Raw genomic sequence first — 18918 nt, forward strand, 5'->3', positions numbered from 1 at the left:
AATTTATGTCCTATTAACTTTTTAACAGTGACTGTTGTTGTTGCTTTTTTATTTCTGTAAAAAGTGAAGGGATCTGTAATTTAAATTAAACTAAAACTATTAAAATGATCACAAAAACATGGAATTATGGTGATTGTTATGGTCATTTTGGCCTGTCCCACCTCACTGACATTGAACTTCCCTATAAAATATATTCATTAAATCTTCCAGTAACACCATCATTACTCTGTTAGTTGCTTTCCAAACAATTTACTGTTAAATTAATGTTTTTTTCCTAATAATTTAGCAAAAAAAGCTATTTTAATCTGTGTCCCACATTTAATACGCCACCCTATAACCCAAACCTGATCTCGCCCTCGTAAAAAAAACGGAACGTTCCGTTTATTATGATATACAGGAGTTTGCATCATCTTGTTTTCTGCAGAATGACCATCATACAGGTCAGTGTTCTCATTCTGTTTTCTCAATTTACACAAAAAAAAAATGCCGTAAACCTTGATCATTCAACCCTGTTACCAAAATTATAGTTAGAAAAACGGAAGTACACAGTGAATAAATGAAAAATTATTCTAATAAGAAATAAACCTAAGGATGTGGTGCAAACATCTCAAGGACAAAAACTGTAGGCCAAAATAACTCAAATTAACCACAACATAATGCCCAAAAGAGCAAAAGAAAACAGGGCCAAAAAACCTAACTGCCCGGGACACACAAATAAAAGAACAAAAGAGAAGCCCACCCCCACAAGCCGACGACACAGGTGTAAATAGTGTTCTTGATGAGGCCTTCAGCCCCACCCACTACAACTCCACCTGTAATGGCACAGGCCCATTACACTAACATGGTAGTTTTTACACAGAAACTTTTACAATTTCTCAATGAGATTAAACAGATATTTGAAGCCTCTAAAGGACGTTACATTATTTACTTGAAGCTTGTGACCGACATATTAGCATATCGTTACTATATGAGAACAAAAAGCACCTCCTCAATGGTAGCTTTACAGGAGAGGGCAAAAACACTGAATAGACAATATAGTTCACCTTTTCTGTTTGAGTTTCACAGTGACTTTCCGCTTGTATTCATAGTCAGTGACATATCTAGAACTTCCAGAAGGTCTAGAGTAGTTTATGTTCTCGTGAAATTGGTCCTGTCTATTGGAAATCAAATGTGATTGGTTGATTCCTCCGTCACTTGATAATTATTCTGATGGTTAATCTAACATGTTAGGACTTCTCAGTAACACTTTCTATGAATGTCACCTTTGTAAGCATCTATAAACACATTCATAACATGTTATAATGCATTCATAAGACATTATAAACATAGCTATAAATATTTATAAAAATGCATTATACATTATAGCCATGTTTATTATGCATTATGAATTGTTAACATACTACATTATAAGTACTGATCATAACAAATTATAAGAGCTCATAAGTTGTATTTGTCCGCTCTAAGTAAAGTGAAGCGTACTGTACTAAAGCCTCCTCCAGTGTTAAGAGTGAGGCTTCAAGTTGAAGTATTTACTGAAGGATTTACTGAAACACTAAAACACACAATAAAGCACATTACAGGCTTCAAATGTCAGAGGTTAAACTAGTGCAGCCATCAGTGTTTTACCCAATGTGGGAAAGGTAATGTTCACCACCGTTAGCTTGGTATTTGTCTTTACTTTACGCTCTCCAAGCTGGGACTGACTTCTTTGGCACTGACATTATAACATGTTATTAACACTATTTATAATGCATTATATTACCAATTCATAATGTGGCTATAAAGTGTAATTCAGTGTAATTCTTTTTTATAAATATTTATAACCATGTGTATGATGCCTTATGAATACATTATAACATGTTATAAATGTGTTTATAGATGCTTACAAAGGTGACATTCATAGAAAGTGTTACCAACTCCTCTTCAGCTCCTGAAGTCATAACCAATAGGAGAGCTGGTTTAGCTACATCTACATAGATGTAGGAGAAAAACAAGTGATTGGTCAGTTTTCTGCTCGGTGTGTCAAGAATTTATGCCTTTTGTTTCCATCCACAACATTGAAACAAGAGTAGTATTGTAATCAAGGTGCAAAATACATGGGGTCCTGGGGGTTGAAAAACCTCTGAAAAACTTCACAACATGCCTTAGCATATTTTCAAATCTGCAAACTTGCCTGATTTTCACAAGATTTGGTGTAAAGAGTGAGTTGTTGCTCCTTTTTAGACCAAAGACATTAGAGGAGATGGGTAAGATCTCGGTTAATGAGTGGAAGAGCACATTAACAAACCAGAAAAGAGCATTTCCAGTTGTTATACCAACATTTTTTGGTGCCCTTGAAGCTAGCATGAGCGCCGCTAAGCTGAGTAAGTTAGCAATTAGCCAGCACTGGAGTAGCCAGCCAACATGGGACCCCCAAAAACCAAAGAGTATTCCACAAACTCACTGTAACACTTGCAGTGTTTAAACAGAAGCTCTGGTCAAATGGCAAATTCGTTAATGAGCAAAAGTCCAAACTCTCCATTCTTCTCATGTGAGCCAACTTGAGACCCCAAAACCCAGTATTTCACAGAGTATTTCACACATTGACTGTAATACTTGCAGAGTTTAAACACAAGCATGATTTTATTGAATAAAAATGAACTAAAAATTACAGCCATGTATTTTTAGTTCCCAGAAATCATTAGGCCTTCTCTGAAGACCTAGCAGGCCCTGAGGGCTCCCCTCTGGTATCTTCCCACTGATTTTTCATCGTATCCAGGTTATTTTTGTATTATTCCAAGATGCATTCATGTAATTGGGTTTAATCATGTATTATAAGGTCATGTATTAAGATTAACAAGGATTTATAATACATATTAATGAAAATGTGCCAAAGATACACCCCCACATTGTTCTAAAACAACTCCACTAAACTCTGTAAAAATCCTTCTCAATCTCGTCCACAGTTGTTCTGCTTCACAGATTCTTTCTGCTCCGGTCAAATAGCGAACTCATTAAAGTCCAAACTCTCCGTTCTTCTCCTCTGAGAAAAGCCTTCAAACCAGATCGTGGTTCTTTTTGTGAATTATTCAGTGATGCCTTCCAGCTCTGCTAGAACCGATAGCACAGCAGCGTTAATGCTAAGCTCAGATGCTTTGGCCTTTTTATACTTCAAATAGAATCATCAGCTGTAGTTCATCAAAACACGCTGAGAAGTCCAGCTCAAAAATGACCAGAGGAACGTTAGGCCAGAATCTGACTGAATCCACTGAGCATAACCTCATAAATGCTCAACATGGGTTTCTTAAGTTTTCCTTAAGGCCAAAACAGTCATGAAGAACACTGTGGATAAAATACTGCATTATGTATGACGAGAGCCGGTTTATGAGGAGCGTGGCCTCTTCCTATTTCCCCCGTAACATTAAAAACAGGAAAGTGAAACACCAGAGGGCGCCCACGAGCGAGTCCTCAATTAATGAGGTAAATGGAGCTAAACGGCTAAAAGCAAAAAGTTAAACTTGTTTCTAATCACTCGGCCAGTCGAACACTGAAAACACATGACACAGAAGTTAGTTTCTCATTCGCCAGCTTCTTGTTTGAATTTTCCCGTTCCACCTTAAATGGTGCAGCAGTTACATTCTCACGCCGCAGGCACCATTTAAGGTGGAACGGGAAAATTCGAACGAGAAGCTGGAGAATGAGAAGTGACTTCAGCCTCGTAAAAAGAAAAACATTGAGAGACAAGAAACAGTTCTACTTTTGTGGAAAGGTTTCCAGCTGGTGATGCAAGAAAAGCAGCTACAGCTGAGCTAAAGCTTAAAGCAGAGCGAAGTAGGTCTGCATTTTTGTTTGTATTATATTTTTAGCCTGTTCTAGAACATCAGCACATACTGAGACACATGTACAGCCAAGATGGTAAAATGGACTCAAAATGCTGTGGCTCCCAAGATGGTTTGAATTTTGCTGTACTATTTACACCCAAATAGTACCAGCTCTGTGAGGGTCCATGGGGGTCCTGACCACTGAAGAACAGAGTAAAAGGGGGCTAACAAAGTATGCAGAGAAACAGATGGACTACAGTCTGTAACTGTAGAACTACAAAGTGCACCTATATAGTAAGTGGAGCTGATAAAATGGACAATGAGCATAGAAACAAGGAGGTGGTCATAATGTTATGCCTGATCGGTGTATTTTTCTCAAATGCACCATATTAACCCATTCATTTTAGACTTGCCCAGGAGCGCCCTCTAGCGTTAGAGAAACCCGGGAGACACTACAGAGTTGTAATTCTCCTCTCTACAGGTTCTCCGGTACAACGACACACAGCAGCACCACAGTAACACTCAAATTAAGCAGAGTTATGAGTTTTTGTATTAGTTATAAATATCAGTATTAGATATCTAACAGACAATAATAGACTATATACCTCATGTACAAGTGAGCAGTTTGTAGTAAGTAAAGCTATCAGTATAGTATCTTCACTGATCTTCACTGATACCACTGTGATAAAAGGAGCTTTGATTAGGCCCTTAAAAGGCCAGAGTGGGCCCAAAGTTTTATTACACACTTCTATAACTGAAGAATGGCTCAGCCAGTTTGCATTGAAGTCCCTGTAGTAACTGAATAATAAGCCTTAATATGTAATAAGCCTGGATTTTAAGGGGTTAAAGGGCTCAGATTTATGATTCATACATTTTTCTTCTATTGTATTTTTATTCCTTGAGGTTCAGTTAAGTACCAGAAATAGTCACACTTAATTTCTACATGGCCATAAATAAATAAGCTCCATTCTGATTGGCTGCCTCATATTGTGCCTTGTTCAAACAGCTGTCTGGGATGAATCACTCCTTATAACTTCACTGTGAATGGGCGCAGCTCAAGTAGTATAGGCTGAACAAGTGGATAATAATATTAATAATAATAATAATAATAATAATAGTAATAATACATTTATTTATAGAGCACTTTTCATGCAGGTATCATCTCAAAGTGCTTTACAGGTGATACATTAATTATAGTCATTCAGTAATAAAAGAAAATATAGTCGACCAAATGAAAGTAAAGCGTTAATTCAAATAAACTGAAACAATAACAGTTTTTTTAAAATAAGACACACTTAAAAAGGTGAAAATGTTGTTTTATGACATCACAAAAAGTAATAAATTGCAAATAAGCTTAGTTTCATTTGCAGAGAAACACAAATACAGCAATTTTATCCAAAACTACCAGTGAACCTACATGCAGTTTTATATGTAATGTTGATGATAAAATAGTCATAAATCGGAAATAATGTTTTTTTTTTTTTGGAGACTATTTGCCTTATAACACCCTGCATGTACCAAAACTTTGTCACAAAACTATACTAAAACAAGGCCTCAGACATCAGGCAGTGAATTCATGACCATTTCATGTAGTAACTTTCTGTGAGGGAGCTTTTAGAGGTGGACGTCTGGTTCCTATCACCTACACTGTGAACAGTCATGACTTCACACATTTCACATCAAAACACTCTGAGCGACTCTGTTTACATCTTTACCATTTAATTATGCAGAGAATATTTAAAAATCGGTGGAGTTTCCCTTTAATTACGCGTAGCTTCCTCACTGTAGGTGGCAGTGGAGTCCCGGCGGACGTCACACTGTAAGAGTAGAAGAAGAGCAGCAGCAACAACAACACATGAGGCTAACCGGGCTAAAGCTAAAGCTAATCTTTTACCCTCTCAAGGTCGTTTAATCGCGCTTTCGGTTCAGGATTATGAACGGTTTTGATTTATCATCTTAAATAAGTTTATAAACACGTTCATATTCCGAACAGACGAAGCTGAAGTCAGCGTCTTTTTCTAATTCTCCCGGTCCACCTTAAATAGCGCCGCGTTACATTCTGGCGCATGAAGCGTTCTATTAATAACTGCTGCGCTATTTAAGGTGGAACGGGAGAATTAGAATAAGAAGTTGGCGAATAGGAGGCCAACTTTAGCCTCGTGATTAACAGCGTGTAGGGGCGAATCTGAGGGCTGATTAAAGGTTAATAAAAGCTCGGTGTTGTTATTATAGCGGGTTATAAGCAGGTTATAGCTGTGTGTTGATAATTCAGGTTAGCTGTGATGCTGAGAGCCGCTCTGCGCTGCGGGCTGACCGGCGCTGCTCTCCGGGTCTCGGGGAGCTCGGTGAGTCCTCCTCTCCGGGTCTCGGGGAGCTCGGTGAGTCCTCCTTTCCTCCTCTCGGGGAGCTCGGTGAGTCCTCCTCTCCTCCTCCGGAGACAGCTCTGCACCTCCACACCTTCACCAGCCGCTCCCACTCAGCCCGGGGAGGAGGAGCGGTTCGGAGACTACTGCTCCGACTTCTCCTCTAGGACGAGCTTCCGCAGAGCCAGTCCGGAGCAGCAGGAGCTGAGCTATCAGAGAGCCGGAGAGGAGGAGCAGCAGCAGGAGGAGGAGGAGAAGAAGATCAGGAGCTTCAGGACCAGGACAGGCCGCAGGAACACGGCGTACTGGTACTTCCTCCAGTGCAAGAGGCTCATCAGAGAGAACAGAGTGAGTCTGTGAGAGAGAGAGAGAGAGAGAGAGAGAGAGAGCAGAGAGAGAGAGAGAGAACAGTGAGTCTGTGAGAGAGAGAGAGAGAGAACAGAGTGAGTCTGAGAGAGAGAGAGAACAGAGAAAGTCTGAGAGAGAACAGAGTGAGTCTGAGATACTGAGAAAGAGAGAGAGAACAGAGTGAGTCTGAGAGAGAGAGAACAGAGAGAGTCTGAGAGAGAGAGAACAGAGGGAGTCTGAGAGAGAGAGAACAGAGGGAGTCTGACAGAGAGGTAAAGAAAGAGAGAGAGTCAAGTCAAGAGGCTTTTGTTGTCGTTCCATCTGTGCACCAGTACACAGTGGAGTGAAGTTGGGTTCCTCCAGGACCGACACGGTGCAGCATGGAACCAAACAGACAGTACAAAGTGTGAACGTGCAGACGTGAGTGTGCAAAACATTGAACTAGAACCAGTACAGTGAATACGACACATACAGCAGACGTTAGACACGGTGAACAGACAGGACAGTGCAGCACCGACAGCACTCACTGCTGGACACGAGGTAGTGGAATGGAGCGCAAAGATGAAGTGAACTGAATGAGAATCAGAACTGGAGAGCTGATTTATGTTCCTGGTCTCACTCTTTCTTTCTTTTGCTCTTTCTATCATTCTTTATTTTCTTTCTGTCTCTTTCTTTTTTCTTTCTACTGTTCTCTTTGATTCTCTCCTGCTCTCTGTCTCTCTTTAATATTCTCTCTTGCTCTCTCTCTCTCTCTGTCTGTGTATCTCTCTCTCTCTGTGTATCTCTCTCTCTGTATCTCTCCCTCTCTCTCTGTATTTCTCCCTTTCTGTATCTCTCTCTCTCTCTCTCTCTCTCTCTCTCTCTCTGTATCTCTCTCTCTCTCTCTCTCTGCAGCTGGCTGAGGCGCTGCAGCTGTTTGAGGCTGATATGCTGAAGGGTGAGCGGCTGCAGCCTGAGGAGTTTAATTACTCTGTCCTGATTGGAGGATGTGGACGAGCCGGTTACGTCAGAAAGGCCTTTCAGCTCTACAACAACGTGAGAAACTCAGACACGCACAGAGACTCCTCCCCCTCGCGCTGTGGCCACTCCTCCCCCTTATGGCCACTCCTCCCCTTTATACACATCAGGCTCTGTTTATTACACTGGAGTTAATGAGGCTTCGTTTGTATCAGTACTGAACATGCTGAACTACACAAAACACCAGCGTCCTGTTTGTATCATCACACTTCACACGCAGAAGACTGAGCAGTTGCTATGGTATCCCAGGTGGTTGCTAGGATTGTTGTGGTATCCCAGGTGGTTGCTGGTTGGTTGCTCTGTCAGAGCTATTTTTATATCTAGGTGGTTACTACAGTGTGGCTTGGCTGTTGCTCTGGTATCCCACGTGGTTGCTCAGGTGTTGTCACTTTGTTGCTATCGTATCCCAGGTGCTTGCTAGAGTGTTGCTAGGTGGTTGCTATGTTATTCTGTTTGGTTGCTCTGTCATAGCTATGTTATCTCAAATGATTGCTATTGTGTTGCTGGGTGGGTGCTCAGTGGTTACTAGTGTGTTGCTAGGTGAACGCTATGGTATCCCAGGTGGTTGCTCAGGTGTTGCTAGATTCTTGTTGTTGTATCCCAAGTGGTTGCTGAGGTGTTGCCCCTTGATTACTGTGGTATCCCAAGTGGTTGCAAAGGTGTTGCTGCTTGGTTGCTGTGGTAAATTATTGCTAGTGTGTTGCTAGGTGGTTACTATTGTATTCCAAGTGCTTGCTCTGTCATAGCTATGTTATCCCAAATGATTGCTAGTGTGTTGCTAGATGGACACTGTAGTATACTAGGTGGTTGCAAAGGTGTTGCTATGTGGATGATATGGTATTTCAAGTGGTTGTTGGGGTGTTGCTAGGTGGTTGCTGTGGTATCCTAGGTGGTTGCTACGGTGTTGCTAGGTGGTTACTACAGTGTAGCCTGGCTGTTGCTCTAGTATCTCAGGTGGTTGCTCAAGTGTTGCTAGATTCTTGCTATTGTATCCCAAGTGGTTGCAAAGGTGTTGCCACTTGGTTGCTATGGTATCCCAAATGATTGCTAGTGTGTTGCTAGGTGGTTACTATTGTATTCCAAGTGGTTGCTCTGTCATAGCTATGTTATCCCAAATGATTGCTAGTTTGTTGCTGGGTGGATGCTAGGGTGTTGCTAGTGGACGCTGTGGTATCCCATGTGGTTGCTCAGGTGTTGCTAGATTCTTGTTATTGTTTTCCAAGTGATTGCTAAGGTGTTGCCCCTTGATTACTGTGGTATCCCAGGTGGTTGCTAGAGTGTTGCTAGGTGGTTGCTAGGTTATTCTGGTTGGTTGGTCTGTCATAGCTATGTTATCCCAAATGATTGCTAGTGTGTTGCTAGGTGGATGCTAGGGTGTTGCTAGGTGGATGCTGTGGTGTCCCAGGTGGTTGCAGATGTGTTGCTAGGTGGTTACTGTGGTATTCCAAGTGGTTGTTGGGGTGTTGCTAGGTGGATGCTGTGGTATTTTAGGTGGTTGCTACGGTGTTGCTAGGTGGTTACTACAGTGTAGCATGGCTGTTGCTCTGGTATCCCAGGTGGCTGCTCAGATGTTGCTAAATTCTGGCTGTTGTATCCCAAGTGGTTGCAAAGGTGTTGCCACTTGGTTGCTATGGTATCCAAAATGATTGCTAGTGTGTTGCTAGGTGGTTACTGTTGTATACCAAGCGGTTGCTAACATTTGCAGTTTGTATTATAATGTAAGTGGAGTGCACAAACTGTTGCATGCACAATTCTGCCGTTGTTTTCCTAAGGGGGGAAAGTCAGGAAAAACAAGAAGAAAAAAGAATATAAATCAGATAGTAGTGTTGGGTATTGCTATGTAATCGCTAATAAACAAAAAAATCTGAATGATGGAAATGTTCTTATTGACAAAGAAGTAGTTGATGTTCACTAAAAATGAAGTGAGGGTGTAAAATTACTGTTTGCTCTTTAGCCTTTTCTAGAAATCTCATTCAAATATGGTATTAATTTAAGGCGGTCACAAAACCCAGCAAGCTTAAAAGTTAAATTGTGTTCATGTCGGAAATGTTCATGTTTGTCTTAAACTGCTGTGGTTTTTAAACAGGCTGTGCGTTTCACCGCTATCATATTGTAGGAACATTTCAGTGATGTTAAGTAACTCAGCTAAATGTTGTTCCTCAGATGAAGAAGCGAGGCTTAGAGCCGTCCGACGCCACCTACACCGCCCTGTTCAACGCCTGTGCGCAGTCGCCATGGAAACAGTCAGGCCTGGAGCAGGCGCTGAAGCTGCGTCAGGAACTGCGCCGGAAGAACGTTCTACTCAATGCCATCACCCATCACGCACTGCTGAAAACCGTGGCCCTGTCCGGCGACCTGAAGGCTTGCTTTCAAGTGTTAAGGGTACCGAACGTGAGATTCTGTTTCTGTGAGATACAAAGAGTCGTTTCTGTAGATTTAACTTTCTGTCACTGTGTGTTTTTAGGACATGCTTCAAAGTGGACAGGCCATCACGCAGGAGACGTTTCAGTACCTGCTGATGTGCTGTGTGGAGGACAAGCAGCAGGGCTTCAGACTGGCGTTACAGGTACGTACACGTACTTTAAAGTTTAGAAAAGGCTGCAATCACTGTTTTCAACAACATAAACCCACTTGGTTGCAGATACATGTATAACATGCTAGTCTTGCATGACCTCACAGATTTTGACTCATTATTTTGTGATGTCATGAACACAAATACATTTTTGTATATCCATCAATTCAGTCTGCAGTAGTTTAGCTCTGGACTTCAAGGGAGAAGCAAAATACAAGAACCTTTATAGACCCTTAAATAACAATGTTGCTTTCTATATACTTGAAATATTAAATCAAATAAATAAAGTTTATAAAATATTAGTAAACACTAATATTATTGTTATCTGACAGTTTATCTAATACGAATGAATGGCGGATCTTTGGGCAAGAGTTTGTACGTCCCACTTATATCACGATTATGCACATACTCCAGCAGCACCCTGTTAACCATGTGGGATACCATGGCAACCACATAGCAACCAAGCTACCAGAGTAACACCTTAGCAATCACCTAACAGCACCTTATTAACCATTAGAGGTACCCTGGCAAGCCCCTGGTATACTAAAGCCAACACCTAGCAACACCCTTGTAACCTTGTAAGAAGTTGCTATGGAATTACCATAGCAACCACTTAGCAACATTTTCTCAACCATGCAGGAAACCATTGCAACCTTCTAGCAACACCTAAGCAACCACCTGGGATACTACTGCAACCACCTAGCAACCACCCAGCAACCCATGTAGCAGTACCCTAGTAACCACCTGGGATGCGACAGTAACACCTTAGCAACCACCTAACAACACTCTAGCAACCATCTGAAATACCATAGCAACCACCTAGCAACACTTTATCAGAGATACCCTAGCAACCCCCTGGGGAAACCACTTCAACACCCAAGCAATTACTTAAAATAACATAGTAACCAACTGGCAACCCCCTAGCAACTGCTTGGGAATTGCATAAGCTGCACAATTACTCTGCACTTTCTTCAGCAAGTGAGCTTTTCTAGCTGTTTACAATAAAATATTGATGAAAAGTGATTCGAAACTTTCCAGACAGTTCTGAAAACTGTCTGACTCAGAGAAGATAATCACTTTAGAGACTCACGCTGGTTTATTCTGCAGGTGTGGCACCAGATGCTCAGCGCTGGCATAAAACCAGATCTGCAGAATTACAACATCCTCCTGCGTGCCGCAAGGGATTGTGGGATAGGTGACCCTGCCGTGGCTTCTGCGTTGCTCCTCAGGGGGCGAGAGGAGTCCGGCCCCAAAGTCACGGCTCAGAGGAGACGACAGCGATCAAAGGTCAGAGAAGAGACGCCACATTCTAAGCCTTTAGACGTGGACTCCTTTGAGAGCCGCCTGTTAGCGTTGCCGGCTCACTCCAGCGCACCGGACACGCGCTCAGACGGCCAGTCACAGTCCAGAGACGACACTTTGGACCTCTCTGAGGCGGAGAGCCTGAGGAGAAACGACAGAAACACTCAGAGAGTGGACGAGACCTCAAACTTGACCGAACAAACTCAACTGCTGACTCTGTCCTCAAGAAATGACCTTCTGTCTGCTCCACCAACATCCACGACCCAAAACTCCCACCTTCCAAACCTGCTGGACCCAAGCACCTTCCGCTCAGACGTGGTTGCCTTGGGAACGGTGAGCACCACGTCTGATAGGCTGGCGCTGATGGGCAATCTGGAGGGCTTCTTGGGTAAAATGGCAAACAATGGACTGAAGCCCACCATCAAAACGATCACGCTGCTGGCGGACGTCATGGAGCCCAGCAGCCAGTCGATTCAGAGCCTGATCTCTGTGGCCGCTGAGAGCGGGGTGAAGCTGGACGTGGCTTTTTTTAACACTCTGATCCGGAAGGCGGCTAAAGCAGGAGATCTGGGAGGAGCAAAGGTCAGTCAGTCATTTTATCATGGTTTATATGGAGCATCGTAAAAGGCATTGATCTGATGGTGATGATACAATTACACTGATGTTGAAAATAAACATCAGTACAGTGGAATCACATGGAATAATTAGTATGACATCTCTGGGATAACTATCTCTCTCTTTCTCTTTTCCTCTCTCTCTTTCTCTCAGGCTGTGAAGGTCCTGATGGCTGAGAGGAAGCTGCCTGCAAATGCTCAGACGTTCTGCGGTATCGCTCTGGCCTGCAGCAGACAGAAAGACGGACTTCAGCTTCTCTCAGACATGGAGGTTTGATTTTCTCATGTTATTAATCATTTTCATATAATGTGACAATCATGTAAATCTACTGTAAACACTGTTTTCTAAAGTCACTCATTTTCTGGGCAAAATAAAATTAGTCTTGGGCTATTTTAGAAGGACAATCATGTCAACTGACCATTAAAGGCCTCAGGGTACTTCTCGCGAAACTAAATTCTTGAGGGATGTGCGAAGCCGAAAGCTCGCATACTTTCTGCAGTTTCGTGTTGCCTGTTGCTGATGCTCCACGTGACGCTATGACATTTTCTGGTAAGTTTCATGACTGCTGGAAAACAGTTCTTTCACTGTTCTAACTATGGCGACGTTTTGAGTTCAGAATACCGCCACCATTTAAGGTGGACAGTAACAAAATAGATGTAATTCGTTACTGTATTAAAGTAGTTTTTTCGTGTATCTGTACTTTACTGAAGTATTTCCATTTTGGGCGACTTTTTACTTTCACTCCTCCACATTTCAGTGTCTAATATCTCACTTTTTACTCCACTACATTATGAGAAATCTGTCGTTCCTTTTGGTTTATGTGTCTATAAAAACGTAACCTGTCAAAACGAAAGAAGCGGAAAGCAAGAACACCAATCAGGGCACAGCGCGCACTTTGTTTTGAGCTTGTTTTGACCTGTTGGAACTAACCTAACTTTGTGTAAATAGACCACAATATAGAAATATGTACACATATGCAGTTTTGACTGACGTGTCTTTATTCTGAATTTATGCAAACACATTTCATTTTATAGTAAATATGTTTTTTGCTAGTTTATGATTAGAAACCAAAAGATGCAATATTGTAAAGGAAAACTCATTTGTGAATCTGAGTTTAAAGTTTTTATTAAACTTAAACTTGTAACTAAGTTACAAATAAATCTTAAACTAAAACTTTGCTTGTCTGCAAAAAGTTATTTCAGAGCCACTCAGTTCTACCTAATGGAAACTGTTTGCCTTCAGTGTTTTGTGTTTATGATCATTTTAATAGACATCAGCGTCAGAATAATGAATGACATTCTATTAAAAGACTGGTTTACCAAGAGTGACACTGGAGTATTTTCACCTAAAATGAGTCAATGAAGCAGGACATTAGAGCCATAATTAATCTTTTAGTACTTTTACTTTCGAAAGCAAGTACTTTTGTACTTTTACTCAAGTGGAGGTCTAAAGGGAGGAACTTCTACTTTTACTGGAGCAATATTTTAGCTTGGGTATCTCTACTTTAACTCAAGGACATGGTTTGTGTACTTCATCCACCACTGAAAGAAGAACACGAAGCTGGTGAATAGAAAGCCAACTTCAGCCTCGTCCTCTTGTGAACCTAAATATAAGATAACCTGTATGTTTTGGTGCTCAGTACTAGTTAGTACTACCGAATAACAGACTTAATATCTTACATTTAGGAGGTTTTCATTGTTTATTTAACAAATGCGCGTTTCACAGTGAAATACTATTGTCTGCCAAAACCAAAGCTCCTCAAAGTTGTCCATCTTTGTTTAATGGCATGCCCCTTTTACCTACCAATCAGAGGCTTTGCTGTGTAGTGTACACAGAGTTCGCCCAGCTGCCATGTGTGTGACAAGCAGTTGTTCGTTTTCTCCGCAATTACGTCATATTGTTCGCTGAAGCCAGTGACCGTTATCTCCACAAGAAGTCTGCTGTGGCCTTAACACTAGCATTGATCTGAAGGTGGTGACTCAACTGTTTTGAGTTTGGAATGATAATCTATTAAAGAAATACGTAAACAAAATTCAAAATCCAAATTCAAAACAAAAATTTGAGCTTTTTTCAAACCTAAACTTCCAATAAAACAAACAAAAATACATCAGGTATTATTTGTGTTGTATGTAATACATCTTTTTAGATGGTTTCTTTACTCATACCTGCGCATTCAGCATATTTTTATTTTAGTAAAATAATTCTGAAGATATTCTGAATAATTTTGAAAAATAATCAAATAACTCTGAAAATTATTTTCATATCGGCCTGACCAATAAACACAAAGTGTGATTTAAGCTTTGTGGCTGAGCTGTTGTTTTTCCTAGATGCTTCTTTTTAACAAGCACTTACAGTTGGCTAGGGCAGATCTAGCAGGGCAGAGATTTGTTTTATATTCGTATTTTGTGTTTTGACTTCATTCTCCATTAATTACAGTTAGAGTGCTTTACTGAAATGGTGGCCAGTTCTTAATTGTCACATTTAACATACATTATTAATGTAAATATTGTAGCACTGGTGAGTGGAGCTACACAGAATTCTGTTAATTAGTCTTCATTAATTCTTGTCATAAAAAGAGACGCATTTTGTCCTCACAATAAAGTGAGTCCAGAACAGTTGTCTCATCTTCAGTGATATTCATGATTTTCAGTATTGATCGTTGAACATCTGTGGTTTTATTGGTTTTTGATTTCCAGTGTTTACCTGATGTAATGATGCAGTATTTCGGTGTGGGTTGTTTGTGCTGATTGTTTGCAGGCGTGTGGCATTAAGCCCAACGTTCATGTGTTCAGCACTCTGATAAGCCAGGCGACCAGGCGTTTGGACTACGCGTACTTACACGAACTGCTGAAACAAATGCACCGACTGCAGGTTCCTCCCAACGAGGTCATCATCCAGCAGCTCGAGTTCGCAGCGCAGTATCCCCCCAACTATGACCAGGTCAGTTACTCTGTCTCTCTCACACACATACACTGATCAGCCATAACATTATGACCACCTCCTTGTTTCTACACTCATTGTCCATTTTATCAGCTCCACTTACTATATAGGTGCACTTTGTAGTTCTACAGTTACAGACTGTAGTCCATCTGTTTCTCTGCATACTTTGTTAGCCCCCTTTTACCCTGTTCTTCAGTGGTCAGGACCCCCATGGACCCTCACAGAGCAGGTACTATTTGGGTGGTGGATCATTCTCAGCACTGCAGTAACACTGACGTGGTGGTGGTGTGTTAGTGTGTGTTGTGCTGGTCTGAGTGGATCAGACACAGCAGTGCTGCTGGAGTTTTTAAACACCTCAGTGTCACTGCTGGACTGAGAATAGTCCACCAACCGAAAACATCCAGCCAACAGCGTCCTGTGACCACTGATGAAGGTCTAGAGGACGACCAACACAAACTGTGCAGCAGCAGATGAGCTATCGTCTCTGACTTTACATCTACAAGGTGGACTGACGAGGTAGGAGTGTCTAATAGAGTGGACAGTGAGTGGACACAGTGTTTAAAAACTCCAGCAGCACTGCTGTGTCTGATCCACTCAGACCAGCACAACACACACTAACACACCACCACCACGTCAGTGTTACTGCAGTGCTGAGAATGATCCACCACCCAAACAGTACCTGCTCTGTGAGGGTCCATGGGGGTCCTGACCACTGAAGAACAGGGTAAAAGGGGGCTAACAAAGTATGCAGAGAAACAGATGGACTACAGTCTGTAACTGTAGAACTACAAAGTGCACCTATATAGTAAGTGGAGCTGATAAAATGGACAATGAGCGTAGAAACAAGGAGGTGGTCATGATGTTATGCCTGATTGGTATATGCACATTGTTTGTAACTGGCCCACATCTTTTCTGTCAAGCAGTCGAACGTGTTATGGTGGTGATCTCTGTTACAACAAATGATCTTTAGTGTTCTCAATTCAACATTTAAGAAAGGACACTTAAGTAACATTGCAATAAATAACAGCCTACATGTATCCAAATCCTGAAAAACAGCCCCAGCCAATTATCCCTCCTCCACCAAACTTTACTTTTGGCACTATGTATACTAGATAGTAGTGTTTTTCTGGCATCCGTCAAACCTAGATTCATCCATCAGACTAACACATAGTGAACTGTGATTCCTTACTCCAGAGAACATGTTTCGACTGCTCCAGTGTTCCAGCGGTGGTGTGCTTTACACCACTCCAGCCGACACTTGGCATTGGACATGGTGATCTTAGGCTTGCAGGGTAGAAATTTCACAAACTTGTAGCAAAGGTGGCATTTTATGACAGTGGCTTTGAATAACTTCACACAGTAATACAGAATTCAGTTGATGTGTGCTGTCAAATATGTATATCACTGCTGTTGGAAGAAAACCTCGTATCTCCAAAACTGTAACTTTACAGGAGAAGGAAAAAACATACTTTACTTTTAATGTAAATCAGTGGAACCAGAATTTGTTCCAAGTCATTTTGGGCCTTTTCTTTCAGTCCATTCATCATAAAATTTACATGTGGTGTAAAGGGAAACAGGCATTTTCAAATTATATCAAAAACTGGAAAACAACAAAAATGAAGATACAAGGTTTTCTTCCGACAACAGCGATATATTGAGTATTTTACAGATTCTTTGGTTCTATGGCTTTATGGATTTTCAAAAAAAAAATTCATTGAAATCTAATCTCTCATTTCTTTCTCTTCAGTTCAAGTCCAAAAACACCTACTTGGAGAAGATAGATGGTTTCCGTGGTTTCTACAGACAGTGGCTGGAGTTCATGCCAGGCGAGGAGACTCCACACCCGTGGGACAAATATCGCCTCCCCGAACAAGACGGAGTCAGCTCGCAAAACCAGTCCACGAACTCCAACCAATCCTCTGAAACCACTCAAAGAACTGTCCAGCCAAGCCATTAAATCAGCAAATTAAGTCAGTGTTATGGATTTTGTGTTCTTCTGCCTGATGATCAAGGACCACTGACTTAGTGGTCTACCTGCCACACTTGCCTGAACCAAATTCTTGGTAAATAATCATGCTGGAGAGTTCTGTTAGAGCAGGCAGAGCTCTAAGCTGCACACTGCCCTCCAGGATGGGGAGGGCGATGTGCCAATATTTTATTGATACGCCAAATATCAAGATACATGGAGACATTTTCACAATATCACAATGTCTTAACGCAAAGATGGATTAAAGAAAGAAGTATGTGATTATTGTTAATAAGTTTTCTGAATGTATTATGGAATCAGATGATATATACATTTTTATTAAAACAGTTATTGACCCCATGTGTCCTGAGTTCAGCCTCTCGATGCTAAAAGAATGTCCTACAAACCTGCTGTAGCGTTTTGATTGGACTGGGTTGTTTCTCTTGAAATAAGACCACAGAGATCCTTACCCAGGATGAACTATAAGCCGCCAGAAAACATGTTTTCGGAAAGGAAACTACCTTTTTCTTTTTCATGGACTTCTTTCATACACTGCAGCCATCAGGTTCTGAATGTCACGGGTAAAGCGCACAAAATAGAACCAAAATACTAAAAACAAACCACTATTTTGTTATTATATTGCAAATATATTGTTCATTATCTGTCAAATATATTGCCAAAATGTGACTAAAACCAAAAAGCAGTATTGTGGTGCACTGATATAGACGATACATCATCGCGCACTTTCCGGCGTATGATAAGAAAAATACCCACAGAACTTGCTCTGATTGGTCTGAAGTCCAAAGTGATGCAGTCTTGTGTAGTTATGTTTTAGATGCATCTGATCAGGAATGGTGTGCTTGAATACAGCTTTTTGATCAGACATACGGTTTTCATACACTAACATATTAGCAAGTGCCTAGCAACACCCTAGCAACCACCTGAGATAACAAAGCAGCCACCTAGCAACACCCTAGCAACCCCCGAGATGCCGTAGCAAGCACTTAACAACACCCTAGCAACCACCTGAGATGCCATAGGAAGTGCCTAGTAAAAACCCAGCAACCACCTGAGATACCATATCAAGCACCTAGCAAAACCCTAGCAATCACTTGAGATGCCATACCAAGCGCCTAGCAACCACCTGAGATGCCAAAAGCAAGCGTCTAGCAACACCTTAGCAACCACCTGAGATGCCAAAAGCAAGCGCCTAGCAACACCTTAGCAACCATGTGAGATGCCGTAGCAAGCGCCTAGCAACACCTTAGCAACCACCTGAGATGCTGTAAGTGCTTAGCAACACCCTAACAACCACCTGCGATGCCATAGTAAGTGCCTATTAACACCCTAGCAAACATCTGAGATGCCATAGCAAGTGCCTACAACACCCTAGCAACCATCTGAGATGTCATAGCAAGCACCTAGCAACACCCTAGCAACCACCTGAGATGGTGTAGAAAGTGCTTAGCAACACCCTAGCAACTACCTGAGATACCAAAACAAGTGCCTAGCAACACCCTAGCAACCACCTGAGATGCCATAGTAAGTGCTTAGCAACACCCCAGCAACCACCTGAGATGCTGTAGAGATGCTCCAGCAGGTGTCATAGCAAGCACCTAGCAACACCCTAGCAACCACCTGAGATGCTGTAGAAAGTGCTTAGCAACACCCTAGCAACTACCTGAGATACCAAAACAAGCGCCTAGCAACACCCTAGCAACCACCCGAGATGCCATAGTAAGTGCTTAGCAACACCCCAGCAACTACCTGAGATGCCGTAGCAAGTGCTTAGCAACACCCTAACATCTACCTGAGATGCCAGAACAAGCGCCTAGCAACACCCTAGCAATCACCTGAGATGCCGCAGCAGGTGTCTAGCAACACCCTAGCAACCACTTGAGATGCCATAACAAGCGCCTAGCAACACCTTAGCAACCACCTGAGATATTAGTGTTTGTGTTCTGGTAGAAATCAGTCAGTGTGACCCAAACACTG

At 41.8% G+C, this 18918-nt stretch overlaps 1 protein-coding gene across 1 annotated transcript; it reads left to right on the forward strand.

Annotated features, from left to right (window-relative positions):
- The first annotated feature begins 5639 nt into the window (after nt 1-5639).
- Nucleotides 5640-17283, forward strand: ptcd1 (pentatricopeptide repeat domain 1). The gene is made up of 8 exons (XM_036557678.1): nt 5640-6511; nt 7406-7546; nt 9692-9910; nt 9993-10094; nt 11208-11984; nt 12171-12287; nt 14775-14957; nt 16705-17283. Exons 1-8 carry the CDS (start codon nt 6083-6085, stop codon nt 16912-16914), a joined length of 2178 nt encoding a protein of 725 aa, XP_036413571.1. The 5' UTR covers nt 5640-6082; the 3' UTR covers nt 16915-17283.
- Nucleotides 17284-18918: the final 1635 nt, after the last annotated feature.

The sequence above is a fragment of the Colossoma macropomum genome, unplaced genomic scaffold (assembly GCF_904425465.1).
Source record: "Colossoma macropomum unplaced genomic scaffold, Colossoma_macropomum, whole genome shotgun sequence".
Lineage (NCBI taxonomy): Eukaryota > Metazoa > Chordata > Actinopteri > Characiformes > Serrasalmidae > Colossoma > Colossoma macropomum.

Coding starts and splice junctions, on each gene's coding strand:
- ptcd1 (XM_036557678.1), top strand. CDS start 6,083: ATGCTGAGAGCCGCTCTGCGCTGCGGGCTGACCGGCGCTGCTCTCCGG. Junction 7,547..9,691: donor CCTTTCAGCTCTACAACAAC/GTGAGAAACTCA, acceptor GTTGTTCCTCAG/ATGAAGAAGCGAGGCTTAGA. Junction 12,288..14,774: donor AGCTTCTCTCAGACATGGAG/GTTTGATTTTCT, acceptor GATTGTTTGCAG/GCGTGTGGCATTAAGCCCAA.